This window comes from Microtus pennsylvanicus, chromosome 5 (assembly GCF_037038515.1).
Source record: "Microtus pennsylvanicus isolate mMicPen1 chromosome 5, mMicPen1.hap1, whole genome shotgun sequence".
In the NCBI taxonomy this organism is placed as follows: Eukaryota; Metazoa; Chordata; class Mammalia; order Rodentia; family Cricetidae; genus Microtus; species Microtus pennsylvanicus.
In genome coordinates this window covers 72,848,413-72,876,101 of record NC_134583.1, presented here as the reverse complement: position 1 = coordinate 72,876,101, position 27,689 = coordinate 72,848,413, and the positions used below count along the sequence as shown (strand labels likewise).

The following is a 27,689-nucleotide window of genomic DNA, read 5'->3' as shown; positions in this document are numbered from 1 at the left end:
CTCAGTGACCCGTAGGAGAGCCTTCAGCAGGTTCCCCTCAAATCCTGCTATGGTCATCAACCAACACACACACTATTTAAACTCTCTATGCTCCGGTCTCTTTATCAGTATAGGATACATGAGCAGCCCCTCACGGACTGCGGTTAGCAGGTGTCAAGACTAGATGGAGCTGGGCACGGGCATGGTGACGCATGCCTTTCATCCCAACATTCGGGAGACAGAGTTCTCGAGGCCAGCCTGGTCGACATTAGTGAATTCTAGGACAGCCAGAGCCACATAGTATGACCCTGTCTTCAAAAATAACAACAAAAAACAAACAAACAAAAGGCTGTAGAATGACAGTTGGGATGTGCTTGCTAGTATTTCAAAGAACTTCTCCTCCTTCATAGGACTGAAATTGGCACTCTTCTGCTTAATATTTTTGTGAATACACATGAATAAAAATAGCAAATGGGCACTGAGATAGATGGGCACACCTTAAAAAAAAAGGGACTATTTATCTGTGTAATGGTAGCTCAGAAACCATACCTTGGATGTAGCAGTCACAAGAATGCATTTCTGAGTCAAAACTTTTACAATGTCTAGGTTTTTGAAACTGGTGTAGGAATCAGGAACACACAAGCTGAAATCTCTATGGCTCTGTACTGTGGTGTGTCCCTGAGTAACAAGTGCAGGATTATAAACCTACAGACCTATTGCTTTAACACACAGGCATACACATCCCCCGGGTGATAGCTGTGCTGGGAGGAGGTGCTCAAAAGCAGAGGCCTCTCTCCTCAAGAGCTGCTTACACTGCCATGAAAAAAGAAGAAAGAGTCCTCTGGAGAAAATTTCTTTTTAGCATCATGAACTTAAACTTGGTCTCTATTTCAGGACCTCTTCTCTGAAAAACAAACAAAACTGTCTTACCCAAGAAGCTATTGGCATGGTGGACACAGGCGCTGTGTCTGCCTTTCAGGATGACTACACTTGTTCTTCCTCTGTGTGACAATTGTACTTTATCCCAGCAGCAAGATTCTCCAGTTCACTTAGTGCTTTATCTTTTCATTCCCCATAGAACACTTATTTGTGACAATGAGCATGATCTGATACATACTGTTAAGATGGGACTTTCACTTTATGACAGATCAGCATAAATACAGGGTATTTCTTTAAAAAAACAAAACAGTATAACAATGATGTCTAATGATCTCACACAGCCGTCTTCAGAGCTGATGACATCATGGCTACAGGCCAAGGGCCTTTGGCAAGTGCCTGATCAATCACACTACTGAAATGTTCATTTTTTATCAGTTAAACTTGAAATAAATCAAGAGCAAAATAAAACAAGGAGAAACCCCAAGATCTGTTGAACAATGACTGTGCTTGGTCATGGGAAGAAGACTGAATTTGAGTCAGTCTATCTGAATTCTGAGAAAGCAACCCCAGTTAAGAGTCCTTCACTTTAAATCGACAGCACTACCTTTATGGTTGTCTACAGCCTTTCTAGGGAATCTTCCACGATCATCAAGTCTCTGACATTGATTCCTTAATTGATTCTCATGGGGTAAAGTGAAATCGCTAACAATGCAAACTTGGAAACCAGTTCCACCTGTACACACCAGGTCGGGTCTTTCTCTCCTGTGCCCATGTGATCCTTACATTAACAAACAGCTTTAGGTTCCCTAGCAGATACAAACTCAAAGTACATAGTTTCATGACAGATTACAAAGCCAGGGGAATCAGAAGAAAAATCATAACAGAAGAAATATGAGTAGACCCCAAGATATGCTCTTTGGTGAAATAATACAAGTAACAGAGGAAGGCAAGTTCGTATGTTAATTATACTAATTACTAATGCATATTAACTATTCTTTGTGAACATGTGTAAAAGATATATACAAAATTAGAACTTCATGGACACATTTAAAGTCTAGATATGTAAATTGAGTGTTTCTGGTACTGGGAGTTGGAACATGGTGTTTATCACACACCCATGTGTTTCTCAGTCTAGAGAAGGCACGACTCTGTTTACCCATACTGACTCCCATTGCATTATCTGTAAGTCCACGTAATCACAAAAATTAAAGATGCCTGAGCCCTGTCAGGGCACTGGATCCATCCCTTGCTTTTCTTATCAGACCAATCTTTCTGTTCTGAAAGACTGGCCTAGGGGCTTTTATCATTTCCCCATTTGAAAGTCAAGTAGACTTTATCTCTTTGGATTCAAGGTCTAAGTTTGTCCCGTTTCTTCCTAATGTTTTAATGGAATTCCTATCTCAACTGTATTTATACAACCTTGCATATTTAACTATGATTTGCATTGTGGAAATTAATTTAGCTCAATAAACATGACTGTGCAAAGCAAAATTACTTAGAAAACGTTAGGTTTTCTTAATAAACATTTTCCTTGTGCAAAAGCACTGGAACACTTTCTGTCTAGCAGTAGGCATTGTTTTCAGCGCCTGCAGGAGCCTTGGGGCATTTCCCACATCTACCCTGTGGTGCTTCCTCAGGAAATGTGAAACTCACCCACTTCCACTTCTCTCTCCAGAGGACTCAGGATCTGCAGCTAGAGGGTCTTCTCCTAACTAAAAATTCCTGACACCCATCGATGGCTTCACCAGCTGGTTATTAGATTAGACACTGCCTGTTTGTCATTTGCACTGTAAAATATAGATCTCGATCTTCACAAATATAAAATTATTTAATATACTATATAAATGACTATGTACATTTATACTGAATGTGACTTTTCAGACTATCTAGCCTCCTGTTCTCCATTCCTTATGAGACTGTGATATTATTTCCTTTTGGGGGTAAAATATTTCTCTTGACAATCACTAAAACAAAAATCTAATTTCTCAATTAGTTACTATTTAGGATAAAGTCCAATAACCAAAGTTGAGGGGAAAAATAATTAAAAGACAGAAATAAATCATACTATTGAAAATTATATTGATGATCCAATGAATATTATAACTGAATATTTTCATATGATTAAGCCAAATTATTTAAACTTTATAGTTGAAAACTAATACAGGCACATGTTTCTAAATGACCTGTCAAAGGCATCATGCAATGCATATTTTATATAGATCAATTATAGCAGCCAAACATACTGCTTTTATTGGTTAAAATAATATTTTGGGCTTTTGTTGTCGTCGTCAACTATATGGCCTACAAGTTACATTTTTATTTTCTAATCTTTCTTTGATATTAGAATTGGGAGTTCTTGATTTCCCAAGTAAATTTTATCAGTTTCTATCTTGTTTGGCAACTTATCACTGAATCTATACAGTATCGAGTAAAAACTGCCCACTGTAACAGATGCTCCTCTGGCTCATGCCGCAGCACAGAGACTTGGTAGGAATATAAAGTGACCATTTCTGTCAGCAATACTTGAAATGTGTTCATCTTTGCAGATGCTGGTACAGTGAAACTTCTGTGTACTCAGAAACTAGAAGGAGAAGCAGAAATGTGTGCAGAAGCTTAGAGATAGTTTGAGAGTAGACTGGAAAGAGAACGGAACAAAAGCCAGGCCTGGAAACCAGGACCAGGGGCTTCATATAAAACACTGCAGGCTCTGCTGGATAAGGCACAACAGCTGGAAATGGTGTCATTGACACCAGAGAGGGGCCTGGTCCTACAGGCGTCAGTATTCTGCATCAATGTGTTTTGCAATGGTGTTCAGCTGGATGTTGGAGGTTCCTTCATATATTGTACCTTAAACAAAGGGGAGAAAAAAGGACAATTAGGAATTCACCCACAACTGAAAAGACCCTTAAAAGACATGAATGCTAAAGATACCAGCCCTGCATGTGCCGTAAGTAACAGGATTCAGTGTCCAAAGTAATTCTGACTAAGGTAACAATTTTCCATTTGATCTGTAGAGGACTAGAATCAGCTTTGAACAGCTGAGGATTTAGTTCTCAGAGCATCAGGGGATAAGCCCAGCTGTTTCTCAGGACCTAGCAGCTTTCAGAACTGCTGTTTACTCTCCTCCCTGCTGGCGGAGCACTGGAGCACTCGGGAATGATGAGGCAGCTGCCTTCTGAAACCAGAAGCATACTTCAAAGAACACTATCAGACCACAGGAACGGTAAATACCGACAGTTTTAGCAATAGAAAAACGAAAACAATGGACTTTGTCACAGATTTCTTAAAAGGTCCGCTGGGGCAATTTGAGAGTCAATTCGATGTTTTTAGAAATATAAATTCATTTTTTTCTGATAGGACGAAGAAGGAAGAAATCCAGCCACGCAAAAAGTCAATAAATATACCACGGAGATTAAAAATGCTTTTACCTTAGTACTAGTAATACAAAATTGACTATAGCCCAAACACCAACATTGGCAAAACAAACACAAACCAAACAAACAAACAAAACACCAAAAAAACAAAACCATCAAAAGTCTACTTACCAATCTTTGCATCTCGGAAGTATTTCTCCACAGGGTAATCTTTGGTGTAGCCGACTCCTCCCATCCACTCAATGCACTTACTCGTCGTTAGTCCAGCAATCTACCAAAGGCAAGTAGCAAATTACAGACTGGAAGTCCACGCACCAGTGCACGATGAGCCTGTGGGTGACCATTTCGGGAGCACAGATTCGCAGTGACCAAGTGGAAGGGCTGCCGTTATTGCGTGAGTCTCCACACCATTTCTCTAAGATACCCTATCGAGTCACAGAACTTTCCTCTCTTTGAAAAAGAAATCTGACTTGTTCATATGCACATGCTTGCTAACAGGGCATCACTCATCAGCAAACATTTATTGAGGGAAAGAAAAGCAGGACACTGCCCCTTTGGTCCTTGTGTTTGTAACACAGATGTTAAACCAGTTGACATAGAAATTTAAAAGCTGCAGAGAGTAGAGGAGCTTGTCAGAATAACTGTTGTGGTTTAGATGGTAAGCGGAGGAAACAGCCTGGCTGAGACCCTCAACACCAGGTAGGGGCATTACAAGTTGAGGGACGACATGCACAAGGCCCCCATGAGAGCAGGACCCATTGTTCTCAGGGACCAGAGACTTGGGTCAGGGTGAGAGGGGAGGAGAGACTAGAAGGGTATGCAGGCCTTGGAGGAAGGCAAGCAGTTTGACCACTGTAACGGCTCAAGGATGTCCGGATAGAGTCCAACCCCTAGAAACCAGATGTGCTTGCTAGCTTCCATGACAACAGAGGGGCTTGCAGCTGGGACAAAGTTAGAGGTAAAAAATTATCCTGGATTATTGAGATGGAGCAGGTAATCCCAACAGCGCTTCTAAAGGAGGAAGGGCGCTGGATGGCTAGTCACTGGAGGCAGTTCGGCCACAGCACCAAGAGGGAGTCGAGAGAAACAGAGACCCCTGAATGTGCTACATTGCTGCTCATGAACAGAGACGAGAAAGCTATGAGCCAAGGATGTGAGCAGCTCTTGGGAGCTGGAGCATTTCCCCTGGAGCCTCCAGACAGCCTTTCTGCTAAAAGCTTCATTTGATATCTGTAAGGCCCATTTTACACTTCTGACTTCCCAAAATGGCAGCTGATAAAACTGCTTATTTCAGGACACTAGTTTTTGGGGAATTTGCTTGCTATATAGCACTGTGAGAAATTAATCTGAATATTGTTCCATTTATTGTGAGAAGTCACTGAAAAGTTCAAAGTGACATCATGGACACCAAAAAAGACATCGAGATTGGACTAGGAACAGCAGTCCAGGGACCATGAGAGCAGGTAGGTGACCCAAGAGTTAGGTTAAGGAATGATGCAGCCTGGACAGATAGGTGGCAGCAGCAGAGAGAGAGAGACACAGAGAGAGAGACAGAGAGAGAGAGAAACAGAGAGAAAGAAATATATATATATATATATATACATATATATATATATAGAGAGAGAGAGAGAGGAACAGAGAGAGAGAAACAGAGAGAGAGAGAGAGACAGAGAGAGAGAGACACAGAGAGAGAGAGAAATATATGTATATATATAGAGAGAGAGAGAGAAATATATATATATATATATATATATATATATATATATATATAGAGAGAGAGAGAGAGAGAGAGAAAGAGAGAGGAACAGAGAGAGAGAAACAGAGAGAGAGAGAGAGACAGAGAGACAGAGAGAGAGAAACATAGAGAAATATATATATATATATATATATATATATAGAGAAACAGAGAGAGAGAGACAGAGAGAGAGACAGAGAGAGAGAGAAACAGAGAGAAAGAAATATATATATATATATATATATATATATATATATATATAGAGAGAGAGAGAGAGAGAGAGAGAGAGAGGAACAGAGAGAGAGAAACAGAGAGAGAGAGACAGAGAAAGAGAGAGAGAAACATAGAAAAAGAAATATATATATATATATATATATATATATATATATAGAGAGAGAGAGAGAGAGAGAGAGAGGAACAGAGAGAGAGAAACACAGAGAGAAACAGAGAGAAAGAAATAGAGAGAGAGAGAGAGAGAGAGAGAGAGAGAGAGAGAGAGAGAGAGAGAAAGGGGTGGGGGAGGGGAGGGGGGAAGGAGAAAGGAAGGGATGTGTGTGTGTGTGAGAGAGAGTATGTGTCTGAAGTGTCTGGGGGTTAGGCTTTCTCTGGACATCATCGAGACACCATTCAAATAGTCAAACTGTTCATCCCCCTCCAAGGCCAGCCTGCCCTTCCAGTTTCTTTTCCCCTCTTACCTTGACCCCAGTTCATGGCAGTCTCTCCTTTTAGGAGTTATAAGTTATAAGCATTTGTCAGCATATCCAACCTGTAGCCCATAGGCTGTATGAACCATAGGAAAGTTATGAAAGCAGCCCAACACATGTTGAGATGAGAATGTCCAAGGGTTGGACACTCCTAAATAATCCTGACTCAGTGTCAAGACTGGGAGAGACCTCTCCACGATGTGGGCCAACTCTCCTGCCATAGTTCCACGTGCACACAGAGAATGGATACGTCCGAGGAGAAGGTATGCATGTAGATCATCTTTTCCTGGTGTTTGAAATCTCATGTTCCTGTCATGAACACATTTTCCATGGCACTCACTTTACTCCAACTTGAAACCATGGGCCCCAGGCCACCATTCTGAGGAGGCCTCTATGCACTTGGGGTGGTGTGTTTTAACCTGAACTGGTCATTCATGAAAACACCGAGACACCGCAGAAGTAACACATTTTTCCATAGCTGATTTACCCTTCCGCTCTTCTACTGCAGGAAGCGGAAAACGAACAGTTTCTTCCTTGGAGGATAATCTAAGCTCAGTCAATATTCCCAAGTGAGAGACTAATAAGCTCATGATTAAAACAAGGAGACCGAATAACTCCTCCTAGTTTACCTCTGATGCATAATATTTGGCCATAGACGCTTCTTTAATAAAGGGCCTTCCGGCTTCCAGGAGCCTGGCAGCATTGTACGTTAGTAACCGTGCGGCTTCCAGCTGGGTGGCCACCTGAGCCACTTGGTGTTGGAGCCCCTGTAACATTCAGACCCATGTTAGAAAATGACAACCTGCAAAACTCAGCTTACCTCTGACTGCCAGTAGGACACACAATGCTCACAGACTCAAAATCCACCCCAAAGGAACCCAAGCACATTCCTTTTACATACCTCAAATCTGCAATCAAAAGGGAAATAATACACTGCAGGCATTATTGTTGAATCTTTTTTGAAAAATTTCAAAGCTCATGTAATCCTGAACAGTTTGTTAAGGTTTTAAATAATGTCATCATAATGTTAGGTTTTAAAACCTTGACTCTCACATTTAATAATTACTTTTAACTGCTTATGATAAAAACCGAGCTTACATGAAGTCCCAATATGACAAAGCAATTGAATATTATTTGCTTGATTGAATTAAGAAAATTTTGATTTTTGAACATGGCCTCAACACATTAAGTTGTTAGCTGTAAATTAATAAAAGAATATCTGAAGCACCAATTTTCTCCCGTCAACTAATTTTACTGATGTGAGTCGATTCCAATGTTCAAGAACAGATAGGAGTGCTGGGTGGTGGTGGCGCCTTTTATCCCAGCACTCGGGAGGCAGAGGCAGGTGGATATCCCTAAGTTTGAGGCCAGCCTGGTCTACAAAGTGAGCTCCAGGACAGCCAGAGCTGTTACACAGAGAGAAACCCTGTCTCGGGAAGAAAAGAAAGAAAGAAAGAAAGAAAGAAAGAAAGAAAGAAAGAAAGAAAGAAAGAAAGGAAGGAAGGAAGGAAGGAAGGAAGGAAGGAAGGAAGGAAGGAAGGAAGGAAAAAGAAAGGATAGCAGTTACTCTACTTTAAAACCTTTTAATTTTAGTGTGTGTGTGTGCATGTCTATGCATGTGTATAGATGTGTGTGCATTTGCCCATGTGAGCTTGTGCGGGAACAGAGAATGCTATTGTCTTCCTCTATGGGTCTTTATTTTTGGAGACAGGAGTCTCACTGAACCTGGTGCTCATTCTCCTGGCTGCTGGCTAGGAGGCCTCTGGGATGTGATGCCCTGCACCAGCACTGCCATTTCAGCCTCACTCAGCATCTTTCTGTGCTCAGGTTTCCCAGTCTGCCCAGCAAATACTTTATCTATTAAGCCATATCCCCAGCTGCCATAGATTCCATTTTTAAAGAATGACTTTAAAAAAGCATATTTAAAAGTTACTATCACCCTGAAACTTGCTTCCGTGATGAGGTAGCACTAGGTGCCTGCCAATGACTAACGTGACTTAGTGAGAAAATGGATGTCAACTGTGGTAGTGATAAACAGTCTGCCTAGCCGTGCTGGGGCATGGAGGGGTATACTTGTAATCCCAGGGTTTGGGAAGGACAAACAAGAGGGAGTGCTGAAGAGCATGTCCAGCCTGGGCTACACACTGAGGCCCTGTCTTAAGACAAAACAAAACCCAGAGACCCAATTTTCTAAAAATATAGCTTCAATGTTTACTACAGACTGGGAGGATTTTCATGGCCATTCAAGCTTTCGCTGTATGCTAGTTCTGTGTTGTAGGACAGGAGGCACCACATTGAACTTATAGCCAGAATTCCTTGTCCTCATGATTTGAGTCTAAGAAGAACAGTCAACTAAATAATTTCAGTAATATGTGAGGATTAAGACATTCTCAATTAAAGCAAGTACTTAATAATCCCATTAATGAAATGCCTTTCCTAAAGGAAAGGAGTGAAAACTAGGGGGGATTGGCTTATAAATATCTAATAGACTCTTTTCTTTCTGTGATATTTGATATTTACACTATTTTGATATGCACAAAGCCTACCATAGATATGTAAGGTATGAAGCATCACAATAAACGGGATACCTCTAAACTTATGCAGAGATCGGGCGGTGGTGGCACACGCCTTTAATCCCAGCACTCGGGGGGCAGAGGCAGGCGGATCTCTGTGAGTTCAAGGCCAGCCTGGTCTACTAGAGCTAGTTCCAGGACAGGAACCAAAAGCTACGGAGAAACCCTGTCTCAAAAATGCAAAAAACAAAACAAAACAAAAAACTTATGCAGAGAGTATCTCCCTGATATGACATGTCATCCCTTTCTGTGTTATGGGCATTGAACTCAGGGCCTTATGATATATACTAGGCAGGCACGCTAGCATCAAGCCACACCCCCAGCCCACTATGACATCTTTTATTGAGGAAAATTAATTTCGTAATCAAATTCTCTGCTTTGCTTTTTTTCCTTGTTTTCCTTCCTTCCTTTCTTGCCTTCCTTTCTTGCCTTCCTTCCTTCCTTCCTTCCTTCCTTCCTTCCTTCCTTCCTTCCTTCCTTCCTTCCTTCCTTTCGAGATAATGTTTTGGTATATATCCTTCCTGCTGGCTGGTTTCCTACTTGTTCTGTACCTGAGGCTGGTTCTGAAGTCAGGGCAATCTTCCCGTCTTCGCCTTCCTCATACTAGTATCATAGGCATGTGCCACTGCACTTGGAAAATTTACCAATTATTTTCCTTTACAACTAGTCTTTTTTATGTCTCACTTACGAAATCCTTTCTTACTTTAATGTCATAAACATAGTTTCCTACTTCCTTTCTGAAAATTTAAACTTTTTTTTTTACAGGATTTCTCTGATGTATCTGAACTCTTCTGCTATAAAAAGCAAAGATAATTTCTCTTTTCTCCCACATGGAGAGAGTAGTCTCCCTTTGTGGCCTATGAAATTGCTTCTACCATGTATCAGTCTGCACACATGCATGTCTGTTGCTGGCCTTTCTGTCTTTGCCGATGAGTCAATTTTCCTGTGTTATATTTATGTTAGTGTTCTGTAGGTTCTGATGTAGAATTCAGAGATTATAGTCATTTTTGCGAAACACCTTTGGATTGATTAAGCAAGTCACCATAGTGTTTACTCAATAACCACATGAGGTACCATGGGAGGCAGAAAGGTAACAGAGGTATGCCTTCTGCCTTGAAAACCATCCTCCCCCAAAAAATCTTCTAAGCGCTAGATATAGGTCCCCTGAGTGCACAGTAAACACAAGGTATTGCATGGAAGACATACTCGAATCTATGCTGAAGAGTCAACTGAGAGACATAGAGGTGAACTGCCTAGGGCGACCCCTAAAGCTCTGGAGCCGAGAGACGACAAGGACGCCAGTGACACATCTGATGGGGGATGCCCCTCTGTATGCTATCAATATGTTTTATTATCATTGGTTATGAGAGAAGCTGTTTCGGCCAATGGCTTAGTAAAGCCATGTGGGAAATCTGAACAGAGATATAGAGAGAAAGCAGGCAGAGTCAGGGAGACGCCATGTAGGTGCCAAAGGAGAAAGATGCCAGTCGCCAGCCAGAACCTGAAGGCCACAGTCTCGTGGCAATACAGGGATTAGTAGAAATGGGTTAATTTAAGATTAAGAGTTAGCTAAAAATATGCTTAAACTATTGGCCAAACACTGTTATAATTATTATAGTTTCTGTGTGACTACTCAGGTCTGAGCGGCTGGGAAACAAACAAGCAGTCTTTGCTTACACACATCCAGATGAAAAACAAGTCATTTTGGTGAGAAGATAGTCAGATATTACCCTACTAACTCTCACCAAAGCTTATATAGTTAATGATCAACACCCCCCCCCCTTTGAGACAGGGTCTCTCTACATAGCCCTGGCTATCCTGGAACTACATAGACCAGACTCACAGAGATCTGTGTGCTCTGCCTCCCGAGGGCTGGGATTAAAGGCATGTACCACCATGCCTAGCATGATCAAATTTCTTTTCTCTTTTTCTTTTTTCTTTTTTCCTGAGACAGGGTTTCTCTGTGTCCTTAGATAACCTGGAACTAACTCTGCAGACCAGGCTATCCTTGAACATCTGCTTGCCTCTGCCCCACAAGTGCTGGGATTAAAGACACGTGCCACCACTGCCCCAGCTATCAAATTTATAACATCAAATCCCTGCCTTAAAAAAAAATCATACACTACAATGGTTTTTAAAAATGCTTCCACTGTTAAATGCAGTAGTTTACCTAATCCCTAGTGTATATAAAGAAACACTGAGCTGGGCAGTGGTGGCGCACGCCTTTAATCCCAGTTCTCAGGAGGCAGAGGCAGGCGGATCTTTGTGGGTTCGAGGCCAGCCTGGTCTACAAGAGCTAGTTCCAGGGCTGGAGAGATGGCTCAGAGGTTAAGAGCATTGCCTTCTCTTCCAAAGGTCCTGAGTTCAATTCCCAGCAACCACATGGTTGCTCACAATCATCTGTAAGAGGGTCTGGTGCCCTCTTCTGGCCTGCAGGCATACACACAGAATATTGTATATATAATAAGTAAATAAGTTTTTTTTTAAAAAAAAGAGCTAGTTCCAGGACAGGCTCCAAAAGCTACAGAGAAACCCTGTCTTGAAAAACAGAAGGAGGAGGAGGAAAAGGAGGAAAAGGAGGAGGAGGAGGAGGAGGAGGAGGAGGAGGAGGAGGAGGAGGAGGAGGAGGAGAAGAAGAAGAAGAAGAAGAAGAAGAAGAAGAAGAAGAAGAAGAAGAAGAAGAAGAAGAAGAAGAAGAAGAAGAAGAAGAAGCAGCAGCACTGACTCCTAGCTAACAGGGAAAATCAAAAGCCCCCTTTAACCTGTCTCACTGTTGGCCCTTCTTGCTGCCACCTGGAACCTATCTCAATCTCTATCTTGAGACAGTATGCTACACTGAAATGGAAATTAGACTAGAAGCCATGACAAAATATCACAGCAGCTACACAGCTTTGGGAACCCATCTTCTATGTGTCCCAGTAGGATGGGGGTGGTTGTAGGCGCTATAGCCAGTACAGGGCAAGTAGTCCTAATCCGAAAATCAGAAATCCAAAATGCTTCAAAATCTAAAACCTTTTGAGTATCTAGATGGTGCCACAAGTAGAAAGTTCAACCCATGATATTTCATTTCATATATAAAACTATTAAAAGCATTGTATAAAATTACCTCAAAGCTACATACAAGGTATATATGGAATATAAATGTTTAGATTTGCCTCACATCCCCAGGATATCTTACCATGTCCACAAAAATGTCCCAAACTCTAAAAGCCTAAAACCTTTCTAGTGCCAGGCATTCCAGATAAAGTCATTTGAGCCTGTATGCAGAAGAGCCAGGGCGTGAACTCAAGAGATGGCGGACTTTTGAGGTGGTGAGGAGACAGCTCTCCAGTGCCCACCACGGCATCCCAGACATATAGCAGCTGCCCCAAGGTCTATGGTTCTTCTGGTGGAAAAGATTAAGGTGACCACAGCTGTATGCCATGAGACCTATTTCTTTCCCAAGTAAACATCCTTGGGGGACTCCTCCATGGCTTTCAACACAGGAAGAGGGAAAGCCCAAGAAAACAGAAAGAGTTTAGTTATATACACCTGAAAATCAAATACTCGTTTGCCAAACTGAATCCTTTCTTTAATGTATGGAATGGTGTAGTCAAAACATCCTTGGGCCAGTCCTAGCATCTGTTAAAAAGAGAGACAGAAAAAAAAAAGATCAAAATGTATTTGGTTACAAGTTTATGCTTTTAGTTACCCAAGTTGCAATTCCTTTCAAGGGAGACGGAATCACTGGGGAAGGGAAGAAGGGGAATGCAGAGTGGGATGCGTTGGGTATTCCCTGTATACCTTTACCTGTTTCATCTGACCATCTGCAGACAGGAGGGACGAGTGAGTGTATTTAATTCTAGCACAGAGGCACATCTTTGCTACAGCTATGCTGATATAACCAGGATACTGCTCCCAAATCCAATCTACTAGGCAGAAGGTGAGCTCTCAGAGCTAAGACCAGAACTGACCCGAGACTCGAGACGACAGACTGTTTCTCTGGTCCTCAAAGCCAAATGCGGAATGACATTTCTCTTCTTTGTTTTTGTTTTTCTTTAAGTCCAGAGAGGGAAAATCCAGGGTATGGACAAGCACTCTACCACTGAGTGGGGAAAAGGGGGGATGAAGGAGTGTGCCAAAACACCAGGATTTTAAAAAGCTCCGTTCAGACAACTCATGAAAGAATCTGGTAAAAACATTAATTTACACACTCAGAGAACAAGTCAGGATGGGGTAACAATTTTAGCTGAACTGTCTCATTGCTAACCAATTTCCATATCTATTGAACGAGCCAAGCTTAAAAATGGTTTCTAAACTTCAACATTAGGGAGCTAGTAAATCACTATCTAATTATGTCAAACTATGTAGGTTTTTTTAAAAAAAAGAAAAAATCAATAGTTTAAGCTTTGGCGGGGGGGAAATGCTCACAAACATCAATATTTCATTAGTGTTCATTCACATTTTCTTTTAGCTTTTATTTAGTATTCTTTGGAGAACAGAAGATCATATCTAAAATTAAAAGGCCAATGCCTCCACAAATCCCAAATTAAAACAAGGCAGCAAGATTTTTGTGGTTACAGATGATGTCACCTTCCACACGTCTCTACAGATGGGAAGATTGATTTCAATTTTTAAATATTTTTCATCATTTTTAATGTGTATGGACACTTTGTCTGCACAACATGTGCTCGTAGGACCCTTCAGAGGCCGAACAGAGCACTGGATCCCCGGGGACTGGAGTTACAGCTGGTTGTGAGCCTTCACGTGTGTGCTGGGAATCAAACCTTGGTTCTCCAGAGGAGCAGCCCCTGATTTTGTTTTTTTAGATAGGTTTGCTATGTATCCAGGCTGGCCTTGAACTTGCCATCTGTATCCTCAAGTTCTCAACCCTTCTGCCTCAAGCCTTGAGAGAACGGGGGTGACAGGCATGTGCCAACATGTCCGACTTACCTTGTGCCAACATCACTGGCTTACCCACTGAAATTTATCAACTGCGAGTGAAAACATGCATTTCTATCTGGGCAAAATGTTTCCGTCTTAAAAAGTAAAGAAATAAATTCTCTGCAACTACAGAGTTTTGAGGACAGGGTCTCCAGTTCACTGTACACATACCTTGTCCTCTGCAAGCCCCACCGAGACACGTTATGCACCTGCTCTTAGCATTTCACTGGGTTATAAAGAGATTGTAGGGTAATTGGAGTGAAGCTCATGCCATAGACTTCACGGCCAGAACTTCTATCTTATGTGTATGTCTAGGAACCATGTGGAGCTAATGCTGTTTCGGATGAAGTTTTATAACAAGAAAACCTTTAAAAGCACAGGTATGCCAGCATGCTTTCTGGCTTTGTTAGAAACCAAAGTTCAATCTTGATCTAAGAATAGTTTGTTAGATTAGGGTATAGTTTAGAGGTAGAGCAGACTGTTAGTATGTTTGGGGTCCTGGATTTAATCCTCAGCAACTCCCCCCACCAAAAAAAAAAAACAAAGAACCAGTTTGTTAATGAAGTTAATAACAGCAGAAAAATGTGGAGGAATAATAATTCAACATTCAACTATTTCAACAGATGTAATTTATATCAAAATCTAAAAGCTGTAAGTTAGTAATCTTAGTGACTGATTAAAAACTAATACTTGTCTGACTATTACTGAGTTCAGGAAGGACTTAGGGGGCCCCAACTCTCGCTGTTGAACAACCAGCTACTGACGGGTTTTGGTGGGGGTGAGTCATTGCCTTCAATTGTGTACGCACCGCACCGACAACTCCAGTAGGCTCCAGTGCATAGCCCCAACCCAATGCTCACATAAATGGCCCTGGAAATGGATCACTAAAAAAAAAACTTGCTGTCATGAATCCTGAATCTGATAGGATGAAGGGGTGGTGATAATTATATGTGTGTGTGCGTGTGTGTGTGTGTGAGTGTGTATGATATGATATAATATACATTAAGGGTTGTGACTAGGTTTATATATACATGTGTGCATGTATATGTAGGAAACCTCACATAACAGACTGTATATCTTTATATAATAAAATGATTGTTTTTAATTTTAAAAATTTCTAAAAGAATCAATTTCAGGTTTTGAAAAGTTAACTGAAAAATAATGCCATATTTATGGTGTAATATACTTGGAAGTTATTGGTCTAGGTAATAGATAATACTGTGATGGTTTCAAAGTAGAAAACAGCTATCACTAAGCCACTGTTTGTTCTTCTGGATACCTTATATAATTTGCCAAAGTACAATTTGAGAGAAATCATCTGAACCCATTCCTTTTCCTCATGCAAGGGCAGGGTGCCACCTTGTGTTCACGAGCTTCCAGATACTGCTCTTATTGCATTTTTTTAAAAGCTTTAATTGGCTGGAAATGAGCAAGAGCTAAGATGTGACTTACCTGTGCAGCAATTCCTATTCTACCTTCATTAAGACTTTCTATGGCATACTTATAACCATGTCCAACTTTTCCCAAAACATTGGTTTCTGGAACCTGAAAATACAAATGTATACTTACTTTTAAATTTAGATTTACACAATTTGTTTTGATTCCAAATATACATAACATGAAAATACACATACACATACGCGAATGTATGTCTATCCCCTGTTTGTGTGGTAATACTCTATCACAGTATTGAGTAAGCGTCAGTGAGAGAAGCGGCACAGATGGCTCAGCGGTTGGGAGTGCTTGTTTTTCCAAAGGACCTGAGTTCAACTCCTAGCACTCAACATGATGGTTCACAACCATCCACATCTCCAGTTTCAGGGGACCTGACATTCTGAAGGCACCAGACACCCATGTGGTACACATACATGTACCCAGGAAAAACACTTACACACAGAAAAGAAAAGATAATCTAACACAATTAAGAAAAAATACTGCCCAAAGTCCAGTTTGAGTGCCAGCTAACTTCATGTCTCCTCACTATTTTCCTCAAGTCTGTGTTGCTCACTCTTGCAAACTCCTGAGCCAAAGCACAATCTACTTAGTGAATGAATGAATTTAGAAAAAGGTAATCTCATATAGTTGGTCAATAACATAAATGGATAACAATTCACCTTCAATTCCTATTTGTATGTTAATACTGTGAGATAATTTATTAGAAACTTCAAAAAATGTGAAGTATTCCCAAAGGCAAGAGTAAGAAACTGTTCTGCTGAGACAATTCATTTTCAGAAAAGTCTGCTGAGGTTTGTGTGTGTGTTTCTGTGAGTGCACATGCGTGAGTGTGCACAGTCTCCTGCTCAGTAGGAGGAGAAAGGAAGACAACAAACTATAATATTTCTTCATAATATAAAAAATTAATACTAGAAGTGGAGAGATGGACCAGTGGTTCAGAGGATTTGTCTATAATTCCGGTTCCTACACTCTCTTCTGGTCTCCCAGGACCTCACTCTCTCTCTCTCTCTCTCCCTCTCTCTCTCTCTCTCTCTCTCTCTCTCTCTCTCTCTCTCTCTCTCTCTCTCTCATGTGTGAACACACAAAACAGCATTCATATACACATAAAGCAAAAATATCCTTAATATAATATAGGAACAATAGAAAATACTTCACTTTAGGAGTGAGAGCAGGGAGGAACGGAGAAGGGTAAGGGAAAGTAGAAGAAAGAAGGAGCGAGGCCCAAAGACATCTGTAAAGACATCTCAGCACTTCCATGCACATGTTCAGTGGAACATCTGTGACGCCCCACCCTGCCCAAGGCGTGCTCTAGCTCAGCTTCAGCATCCTAGAGATCTTTTTTAGACTGCTGCCTTCCTGCATTCCACTCTCACTGAGCAACATCCCCATCTTGTGGCCACCGGTGTACCGACCTCAGAATTCCTCCTCCAAGCAGTGGTTCACAAGTGACAAGAGTAAAAAGTGTAAATGTTTCAGAAGTGTGTATGTTGTAAGGACAATATGTGAGGCATTTGATTTCTAGGTGAGAGGCTGGACAGAAAAGTTTCCACTCTGGGTCTTGACTCTTGTGAAAAATGCCCTTGGTCGGGGGGCTTAACTGCTAGCCAGTTCCACCAAGGACTCTCCTGTGCACACACGCTTACACCACTTGCTGTTTTGACATTTCTCTTGTATACTTCCTATAGTCCTATAGAAGGCTTATTTCTCATCAGTCTTTTACTGAACATTCTAGAATATTCTGGAATACCTACCTTGACGTTTTCAAATGTTAACTGGCAGGTGGAAGAAGCTCTGATGCCCATCTTGTTTTCCTTTTTTCCTATATGGAAACCTTCTGTGTCTCGGTCTACTAAGAAGCAGGTGATGCCTTTGTATCCCTGGAAAGATTTTAACTGTGATTATACTTGGACTTTTGTTTGGCTTCCAGAACCCACATTGTAGCTCCCAACTGTCTGCAACTCTAGTTTCATGGGATCCAGTTCCCTCTTCTGGCTTTCATGAGCATCAGATATGCATGTGGTTCACAAACGTACACACTGGCAAAACACTCATACACGTAAAAAAAAAAATAAAAACCAAATTAAAACTTAAAACAAACATAAAAGAGATCAAAGTACAATGAAAGTTACAGGACTGGAGAGATGGCTCAGCTGGTAAAGTGCTGCTGGGCCAACAAGAGGATGTAGGCTTGATCCGAAGTACCTATGTAAAGAGCTGAGCATGGTGGCATGCACCTGCAACACCCATGCTACGGAGGCAGAGGCAGGTGAATCCCTGGGGCTTGCTGGCCAGTCAGCCAAGCTCTATCAGTGAGGCCTAGGTGCTAACGCCTCAAAAAGAGCTGGGTGGGAGGAGTGGAGAGAGGATTCAGTAACTAAGAGCACATACTGCTCTCGCAGAGAACTCAAGTTTGGTTCCCCGCACTACACGGGTGACTCACAACCACCTGTAACTCCAGTTGCAGTGGATCTGATATTTTCTGGGCTCCATGGGCACCCGTACCCATGTATACATACCCCTACACAGACAAACACATATACACATAGCTAAAAATTCATTTGAAAAATCAATCTTTAAGACATGGCCAGCTCCTGAGAAACAGTGTCGGAGGTTGACGTCTGGTTCCCTCACAGTTGTGCCCACATCTACACAAGTACACACAGGTACAAAAAGGAAAGAAAGCTAACATGGACCTTAGTAATAAAGACTGAAGGACTCTGAATTGTAATATGTGTGTACAAAACCAGAATAATCGGGGAACATTAGTTACTAAATCAAGAACCTTCTGCCAGACGTGGTGGTGCACCCTTTAAGCGCACCTCAGCACTTGGGAAGCTGAGGCAGGCAGACCTCCCTCTGTGAGTTCGAGGCCAGCCTGGTCTGTATATAAAGTTTTAGGACAGCCAAGGCTACCCATAGAGGAACCTTACTACTATTTGTACTTTTCCAGAAACCACATAGGTGTTAAAAATTATTTTTATAATAAGTATGTCATCATGAGACTACCATGTTTTAAATTCAATATTCTTAAACAAATCAGAAGACAAAATAAAACAAATTTACCATTTTGCTGTATGATTTTCTTCCATCTGAATAAAATATTCTTAAAGTAACATTCTTCAATATTCTTCAAAGTAAGTGTATTTTACAAGTACTTAAGTCCTTCATTTTTACACAGGAAAACTGAAGTTCTACTCAGATAAAGATTAGGATATTAGGAATAAGTAAGAGTGGTATTCTATGCAATTTATAAGTTTGTCAACAATGGCTATTTTAGATTTAAGAGTGAAAAAAATGGTCAATTCAACTTTACAGAACAAAGAAATAAAGTCGAATCCTAAAGAGGGACCGGAAGAAGGAAAAGAAAAATGAGAAAAGGTGAGAAGAGGGAGGAAAGACATTTTTCTTTACACTTACAGAGGCAGGGTCTGCATTTGCGAAAACCAGGAAGAGCTCTGAATGTTCAGCATTGCTAATCCACATCTTTGACCCATTGATGATGTAGTTATTTCCATTTTTCTCAGCTCTTGTTTTCAAAGAAAAGGGGTCACTACCAGCTCCAGCTTCAGAAAGGCAGAAGCTCCCTAGCTATACATGTGAGAGGGAAAAATTAATTGCATTTATTCTTTGCATAACAAGTCATAGGAGAAAATAGACATCGTGGCTTGTTTTGTCTTTCAAGACAGGGTTTCTCTGTGTCGCCCTGGCTGTCCTAGGATCTCACTCTGTAGACCAGGCTGGACTTGAACTCAGAGATCCACCTGCTTCTGCCTCCTAAGTGCTGGAATTAGAGCTGTGTACTGCCAATGCCCAGCTTTAAAAATGGACATTTGTAAGACAAACCTTTAGTTACTTTTCAAAAAAAATCTATATTTAGGCTGGACATGGTGGCACATGCCTTTAATCACAACACTCAGAATGCAAAGGCAGGTAGATCTCTGTGAGTTTGAGGTCAGCCTGGTCTATAAGTTCCAGACCTGCCAAGGTTACAAGAAAGACCCTGTATTTAAAAAGTCTATATTTATCAAAATAGAATTGTAATTATTATTTTTTCATAAGCACCTTACTATTTATCTAAGGTAAAGTAAGGATTTAGGGATACATTGTTGTGGAGCACTTCCTAGTCTGTCTTCATTAAGACTTCCCATGGCACACTTAGAACCACGGCCATCTCAGAACTCAGGAAGATGATGCAGGAAGATCAATGCAATTTTGAAGACAGAAAAAAAACAAAATAACACATGCTTAACTTTATTCAATTCTAGTAGAAAGTGGTACTGGCTGGTTTTGTGTGTCAACTTGACACAAGCTAGAGTCATCAAAGAGGAAGGAAGGAGCCTCCGTTGAGAAAATGCCTCCATGAAATACAGCTGTAAGGCATTTTCTCAATTAGTGATCAGTGGCGGAGGACCCAGTCCATACTAGATGGGTCCTTCCCATTCCCGGGCTGGTGGTTCTAGGTTTCTATAAAAAAGCAGGCTGAGCAACCAGGGGAACCAAGTCAGTAAGCTGCACCCCTCCATGGCCTCTGCATCAGCTTCAGTGTCCAGGATCCTGCCTTGTCTGAGCTCCTGTCCTGACTTCCTTCAGTGATGAACAGCAGTTCTGAAGTGTACGCCATATAAACCCATTCCTCCCCAGCTTGCATTTTGGTCATGGTGTTTCATGGCAGCAATAGAAATCCTAACCGAGACAAAAGTGATCTCAACAAAGAGACTGGGAAATGAATTCATAGGGAAGTATTGATGTCTTCTGACACAGGATCTCACGCTCCATCCCAGCCTGGTCTCAAACCCTAGCCTCTGAGTACTAGGATTACAAACATGCACTGCCATGCCTGGCTGAAAGGAATCATCTGATGATTATTTCCTAAATTTCCACATGACAAATGAGAGATAGAATGTATTTCTCTGGTAGCAGCAATTTATCGAGCATTGCTTGATTGATGGATGGTGCTGCATTGTGGTCTTGGATAATTAAAGTCAATATTGCAGTTACTTTTCTCCCCAAAATATTGTAAACGTAGACTCAGTCCATTTCAGCAAGTCATTTCAACTCACTTTTTCTGTCGCCAGTTTAGGAAAGTAGGTAGCCTTCTGTTCTTCTGTAGCGAGCTTTCTGAGCAGGTTGTTAATTACTGTGTTCTGGAGGTCACACACGAGAGCCACGGATGCATCCACTTTGGCTAGCTCCTCTATCACTATGATAGTGCAGAAAAAGGAAGCTTCTGTTCCTCCATATTTTTCATCAATTCCAATGCCCATCAGCTAAAGCAATGACAGAGAAGAAAGATGAGACAGGTCAGGAAAGTTGTTCATACTGGGAAACTTCTTACAAGTAAAAATTCAAAAATAAATTGTAAACACATAAATTACCTGGGGCCCCTTATGCTAGGCAAGCATTTCATCACCTCCCAAGCTACATCCACAGCCCATCACATATATTCTGAATTTTAAAATTTTATGGATATTTTAATTTGACATAGCTATTTTACTATAATAATAGTTTATTAAAAACACTAGTTTTTTTTTTTTGCGGCTTCCCAATAGGTGGCCATTTGATTTTAATGTCTAAGTCTGGGACATGGAATGTCCTTAGTGCTGCTCTAGGTTTAATTGTCCTTATTTTAGGAAAGGAACACGATGACACATACAAGCGGCTCAAGACCCACATCTGGTAGCTGAGGGGGCGATGTTCCATTTCTCTCTCGGTTCTCTTAAAACAGCACGGCTAAGTTAGGGCTACGGCTATATGTGTCATTAGGCTGTGTGTTTTATGTTAATTGGGCTGATGCTGTAGCTGACGTGAAGACAGAACCACAAAGGATGAACAGTGAGGTGTGAGAGAATTGAAAGAGATTCCCCCTCGTGAGCAGCTGTTAGCACTACTGCTTCTCTGTGAAAGTCACCAGTCCTCTTTAACTGGAAATATGTGACCGGTAACTAACACTGGGCTACAGAGTTAGGAGGCAGGTGAGCTACAGTAAGAGCCATTTACGGAGGTGGGACAGTGAGCGCACGTGGCCATGGATATAGATAAGAATTACTAGGGCAGGAGAGCCATTTTCAAGCTGTGACACCACCAAAGGACCTCCCACAGAAGCTGGGGGTGGAGATGGAGGCTGTCAGTGACGGCAGAACTGAGCTGGAAAAAAACCTCATGGGCTCTTTGCCTTACACACTAGGGTTCTGTGTGTGTAACCACTGTGTCTCCACATAGGATTCCAGTTTTCTAAGTGTTTCATTGATAACAGAAAGTTCGGAAAATCATCAAAAGCTGATCCCATTAAAACGAAGAAATGAAATCATAAAGCTAAAAAACAATTATGGCCAAAAGCCACTTTTCAATAAGGTGACAGACAAGACACGGAGGGTGGTGCTGAGTAGCAGTGACTAGTTCTGGCACATCCTTAATATTAAAAAAAAAATCCATTAGCACCTAGAGAAGGGAGACACCGGGAAAGAGTATGGTGATTGTTTTGTTTTTTCGAGACAGACTTTCTCTGTGTAACAGCTCTGGCTGTCCTGGAACTTGCTCTGTAGACCAGGCTGGACTTTAATTTAGAGAGATCCACCTGCCTCTGCCTCCTGAGTGCTGGGATTAAAAGCATTTGCCACCACTTCCCGGCTCAGAATGGTAACTTTTAAGACGCTCTTCCATGGAGTTCCCACACTGATAACACTCTACTCACAGCCAGATTAATTCTACTTTAATCTATTTTATATGCCATAGTCTCACAGAAGGGCTATATGAATTACAGAGCTGGAAATCTGGTTAATGCGGAACTCAGATATCAAGTTTAAGATTTAACATTGCTCTGCTTTAAGACTGCCATACACACAAGAAGCCACGCATATTGTCTATAATGTGCATTGTTTGAAGGAACTAGCTAGTTCTTTGTTGCAGCTGCCCTGTGCACTGTAGGATGCTGAGTTAGGAGTGTCCCACATCTCTACTCCACCAAATGCTAGTGGACTTCTTTAAAAGCATTTACAATTTACACTATCATTTCAGTTAAAAATCTTTAACTGTCTAAAATCAACTAAGACCTTAACTGAAAAGAAACACAGATAATTTTGTCTAGGAGTGAGGAATTCACTTTGTTCATTATAACCTCTCAATTAAAAAGTCTGCATATATTTTTGAATGTATTTAAAAGTAGTTGGCCAACACAAAATGTAGTCCATGTTATTTGTGTGCTTTTGGTTTTGTATGGGTAATTTTTGTCTTTTTTTTTTTTTGAGAGAGGGAAAGAACATGAAGTTGGGTGGGTAGAGAGCCGGGGAAGATCTGGTAGGGGGAGGGAAAAGAATATGATAAAAATATATCATATGAAAAAATTCAAATAAAAAGTTTGAAACGAGAATTATGAAACATATACCCCTTGTTGAAATAATCCTTGTATCACCGATTTATCCATTTTTGAATTTTCATCCATAGTTGAAACCAAAGGAGCAATTTGTTCCTGTGCAAATTTTTTAACTGTGAAGGAAAAAGAATTGCTGTTAAGTCTATGCTTAAGTAGATAAGATGGATATCTTTAAGAAAGAAATAGTTCACTAACAGTTTTTGATAAACTTCTACTTTTTAACCAATAAATTAAAATACACATGACTATTTTAGTCTTTCAAAATAGAAACTACAGGGCTGGAGAGATGGCTCAGAGGTTAAGAGCATTGACTGCTCTTCCAAAGGTTCTGAGTTCAATTCCCAGTAACCACATGGTGGCTCACAACCATCTGTAATGAGGTCTGGTGCCCTCTTCTGGCCTTCAGGCATATGCACAGAAATAATATTGTATATATAATAAATAAATAAATATTTAAAAAAAAACAAAATAGAAACTACAACTTCCTTCTTTAAATACAGAAAAAAGCAGTTCCCTAATCCCCTTTGGAGCAAAAAAATATAAACAATATGGAAGGTATAAAATGAAAAGCAAAAGCCTTATTCTCCTATCCTGGAGTTTTAGTTCATCTCCCCTAAGGAAACTGATGTAAACTCATCTACTCCTTCTGGAAAGGTCTCTTGAGTCTTCTGTCCATCTCTGCCCAGGAGCTCTCCCTATCTATTTATTCTATTACACAGGGCAACCACAAGACACACATTCAACCTCCTCTCTGCTTTCCTTCTCCTCCTCTTACTCTTTTTATTATTACATTTTTTTGAGACAGAATTTCACTGTAGTTTTCATTGGTCTGAAACTCCCTATGAGACCAGGCTGGTCTTAAACTCACAAAGATCTGCTAGTTTCTGACTTTGGGATGCTGGGGTTAAAGGCACGCACCACCATGCCAGGCATCTATTGTCTCCCGACTCCACCAGCACATCCCATCTAACGTGGACCTTTTAGTAGCTGCATGGCCACACACAGGAAGGTTTCTCTCCCTCAGTACTAAGAATGCTCTGGAGTAGGGAGGGCGGGCAAACCCTCATTGTGGAGATGCTTGCCCTGTGCACTGTGGAATGGTTAGCATCATGTCCTCTCTCCAAGGCTAAATAAGAGAGTGAAAGGAAGCAGCTTCTAGAAAGAACTAGAGAATCAGGGAACAGAGATGGGGAAGCCTGAAGTTGTAACCTAGCCTTTTACTCTGCTGCTGTTTTTATATTACTGTGTACTACCTTTTATCAAAAAATTATATGAAACACTTCATTCTCATGACTCTAAATCCAGCTTATTTTGAGGCGGAGACAAGATGACTAGAGCCCTTGACAGCAGCACAGGCAACACAGCAAGATCCCATCTCAAAGATAAACAAAACAAATTCCCTTTAAGCCCCCCAAACAGAGCAACGACAACGCAGATCAACAGATCAACGTCATCTTCCAGGCAGTTCTGTCTGGCTTCACACTGTAGGCCGAGCTCCACCAGAGGGGTGGCAGGATGAAGCTGGGAAGTTTACTGACCTGTCTCTTTCATCATCATTTCCTCATCAGTAAGTGTCTGTAGAGGTGCGAAGGGCAGTGCATGATTCTTTACACCGAGCAGAGCTTCTGGCTGCGAGGATTTTAGGGCACGAGGAGGGCTTTTCCAAGAAGACAAACAAGCTGGAAAGTTTCTTCTTAGCTTTAGGAACAGCCCCGATTGAAGAAGGGACATACACAGAGAAGGAAGGAATTTGAACATTAGTTTCTTGGGGCGTAACTTTATCATGCACTCTTAAGATTTACTTATATGTATGTGTGTTTCTATCTGTGTGAGTTTATTTATACCACGTCTGTGCCGGTGCAAGTCAAAGAGGGCACTGGGGCCCCTGGATCGGGAGACTTAGATGGTTATGAGCCACGTGGTATAGGTGCTGGGAACCACACTGGGTCCTCTGCAAGAACCACGAGCACTCTCAACCACTGGGCCATCACCGCTCCAGTCCCATCACTTAGTTTTATATCCCACAGCTATATTCCAAAATAAGAGAGCTTAATTTAGTACATTTTAAAACTCACTGTCCTTTAAGCACCAATTAGTTGACTACTGTATGCTATCTCCTTTATCCAGTAATGAGCTACTCTAAATAAGTTCTCTAATTAAAGATTATTTTTATGACAAAAGAGGGTATCAGAACCCACTACAGATGGTTGCGAGCTAACATGTAGTTGCTGTGAATTAAACGCAGGACTTCTAGAAGAGCAGCCAGTGCTCTCAACCGCTGAGCCATGTCTCCAGTCCACTTCTGTCATAAAGGAATACATGCGGATAGAGCACGCATACACATAAAATAAAATAAATAAAATCTTTAAAAAGTAAAGATTTATTTTTAACTCTGTGGATGTGTGTAGGTATGCGTACACAAGGGCCAGTGCCCACAAAGGACAGAGGCGTCTGATCCCGTGGAGCTGGAGTTAAAGGCAGCTGTGAGCCTGAAAAAGCAGAACAGCTCTCTGTCTGTCTGTCTCTCTCTCTTCCTCCCTTCCCCTCCCCAGGGTCTCTATGTATAGCTCCAGCTGTCCTGGAACTCTATGCAGATCAGGCTGGCCTCAAAACTCACAGAGATCCCCCTACCTCTACCTCCTGGGATGAAAGGTGTGTGCCCACTACACCAGGCTTCCAATACCGGTTCTTAATACTGAACCATCTCTCTGGGCCTAGATAAATTTTAACCGCCACGGAAACAGGTTTTTAGACAGAACTAATTCTCTAAGCGCATTTATCATTTCACTAACTTCTTGGATAGGAATACAATACTTCTGTTGTCTACGACTGACCACTGTTAAGATGGGGAGACAATGCAGTTATAAGGGCTAAGGAAAGAGGCTTTGGAGTACAAAGGAACTAGGCTTAAATCCTAACACCGGACATGTAATAGATATGTAATTTTGGCAAGTGATTTCATTGTTTTTTGGAGGGTGTGGTGCTTTGAATCAGAATGTTTCTCATAGGCTCATATGTTTGCATGCTTAGTCACCAGGGAGTGGAACTGATTGCAAGATTAGAAGATATAGCCTTGTTGGAATAAGTGTGCCACTTGGGGTGGGCACTGAGGTTTCAAAAATCTCTGTCAGGCCCAGGCTTCTTCTTTCTGCTTGCAGATCAGGAAGTAATTCTCAGATACTTATCCAACACCACACCTACCTTCCTATCTGCCTGCCTGTGTGCCTGCCTGCCACTGTGTACCCTGCCATGACGACAAACAATGGACTAAGCCTCTGAAACTACAAGCAACCCCCGAATTAAATGCCTTCTTTTCTAAGAGTTGTCTTGGTCATGGTGTCTCTGCACAGCAATGGAAGGGTGAGTAAGACAGAGGAGTACAAGTGATGTTTTTTAATGTCTCAGTTAAAATCTCTTAGAATCTTACTTCCTATGCCTGTAAAATGCAGATAATTTCATGGAGTCTTGTGAGGATTAATAAAAGAATCTATGTAAAAGGTTTATCACTGTATTATCATTTAGTAGGAGCTCAATAAATATTCATGACTACTTCTATTACAACTACTTAGAATATAGCAGTGTGGTGGCAGTGCTATTAGAGATGGCAGTAAGAATACCAACTGTTAGCTGCCATTGCTTGCTGTGGTACTTTGAATGTAACTGGGCCCCCGTAATCTCATAGAGGGTGGCACTATTAGAAGGTGTGGCCTTGTTGGAGGAAGTGTGTCACTGTGGGGATGGGCTTTGAGGTTTTCTGTTTCCTATGCTCAGGATACCACCCAGTGCCTCAGTCTGCTTCCTGTTGCCTGCAAGATGTAGTAGTCTCGGCTACTCCTCCAGCACCACATCTGCCTGCTCCCCATCATGACGATAATGGACGGAACCTCTGAAACTGTAAGCGAATCACCCCAATTAAATATTTTTCTTATAAGAGTTGCCATGGTCATGGTGTCTCTTCACAGCAATAAAAACCCTAACCAAAACAGATTATCTCTTGATGAGATAGACAGGAAGTAAAAAGAAAAGGAAATGAGAAGTACAAAGGGTCTCCAGCTGGGAAGGAACGCTGCTGACGGGAGGCAAGTGGTAGCAGCTAGCTCAAGGCAAGAAGAAAAGATGGGGAGAAGCAGAAATACGAAAGTGCGAGAGAAATAAATACAGGGGCAATTTTGCTCAGTGCTGGTGATGGAGTCTTGGATTGTGCCCTCTATATATAGTCCAAAGAATGAAAGAATGAGCCAACTACCTCCATAAACTGCCTGTGAAACTTGCCTATCCATTTCAAACCCTGCACTACACTGGGCTACATTTCTCATTTCTAGGGGAGGTTATTTACTTCACTAAGCCCACTACAGAATTCTTTCTGTCTCTTAGTCAATATATCACCTTTGTACCTGAGTTGATCTTTAAAAGAAAGCCCACTGCTGAGAAACTTAAGAAGTCAGTGGGTCTTACGATAATACCTATTTTTCCTGCTGACACAATTGTGAGCCCCTTAGTCTCAATATTCCTGACAGAGCACATGCCAGTTCAACCCATAACAATTACTTCAGATTCAGAGGAGATAACAGAGGCAAATGAACTTTTAAAAAGTTCAAAATGGTATGGGGCAGGTTACTGAAGATGCTCCCCATAAAGTATCAAGACTCAATGCTGCGAATGGAATCCATTTCTAGTCAGACCATCAAGAGAGATTAC

General features: G+C 41.3%; 1 protein-coding gene across 1 annotated transcript in view; it reads right to left on the bottom strand.

Moving 5' to 3' along the window:
* Positions 1-2,920: 2,920 nt before the first annotated feature.
* Acadsb (acyl-CoA dehydrogenase short/branched chain) overlaps positions 2,921-27,689 on the bottom strand; it is a 42,170-nt gene continuing 17,401 nt past the window's right edge. The window contains exons 2-11 of the mRNA XM_075972531.1: positions 24,530-24,689; positions 23,004-23,104; positions 20,683-20,889; positions 19,040-19,210; positions 17,374-17,499; positions 15,620-15,712; positions 12,776-12,865; positions 7,301-7,438; positions 4,404-4,503; positions 2,921-3,705 (exon numbers count right to left, since the gene is read on the bottom strand). Coding sequence (XP_075828646.1) covers positions 3,635-3,705; positions 4,404-4,503; positions 7,301-7,438; positions 12,776-12,865; positions 15,620-15,712; positions 17,374-17,499; positions 19,040-19,210; positions 20,683-20,889; positions 23,004-23,104; positions 24,530-24,689 — 1,257 coding nt within the window. The 3' untranslated portion in view covers positions 2,921-3,634. The remainder of the gene's footprint in view (positions 3,706-4,403; positions 4,504-7,300; positions 7,439-12,775; positions 12,866-15,619; positions 15,713-17,373; positions 17,500-19,039; positions 19,211-20,682; positions 20,890-23,003; positions 23,105-24,529; positions 24,690-27,689) is intronic.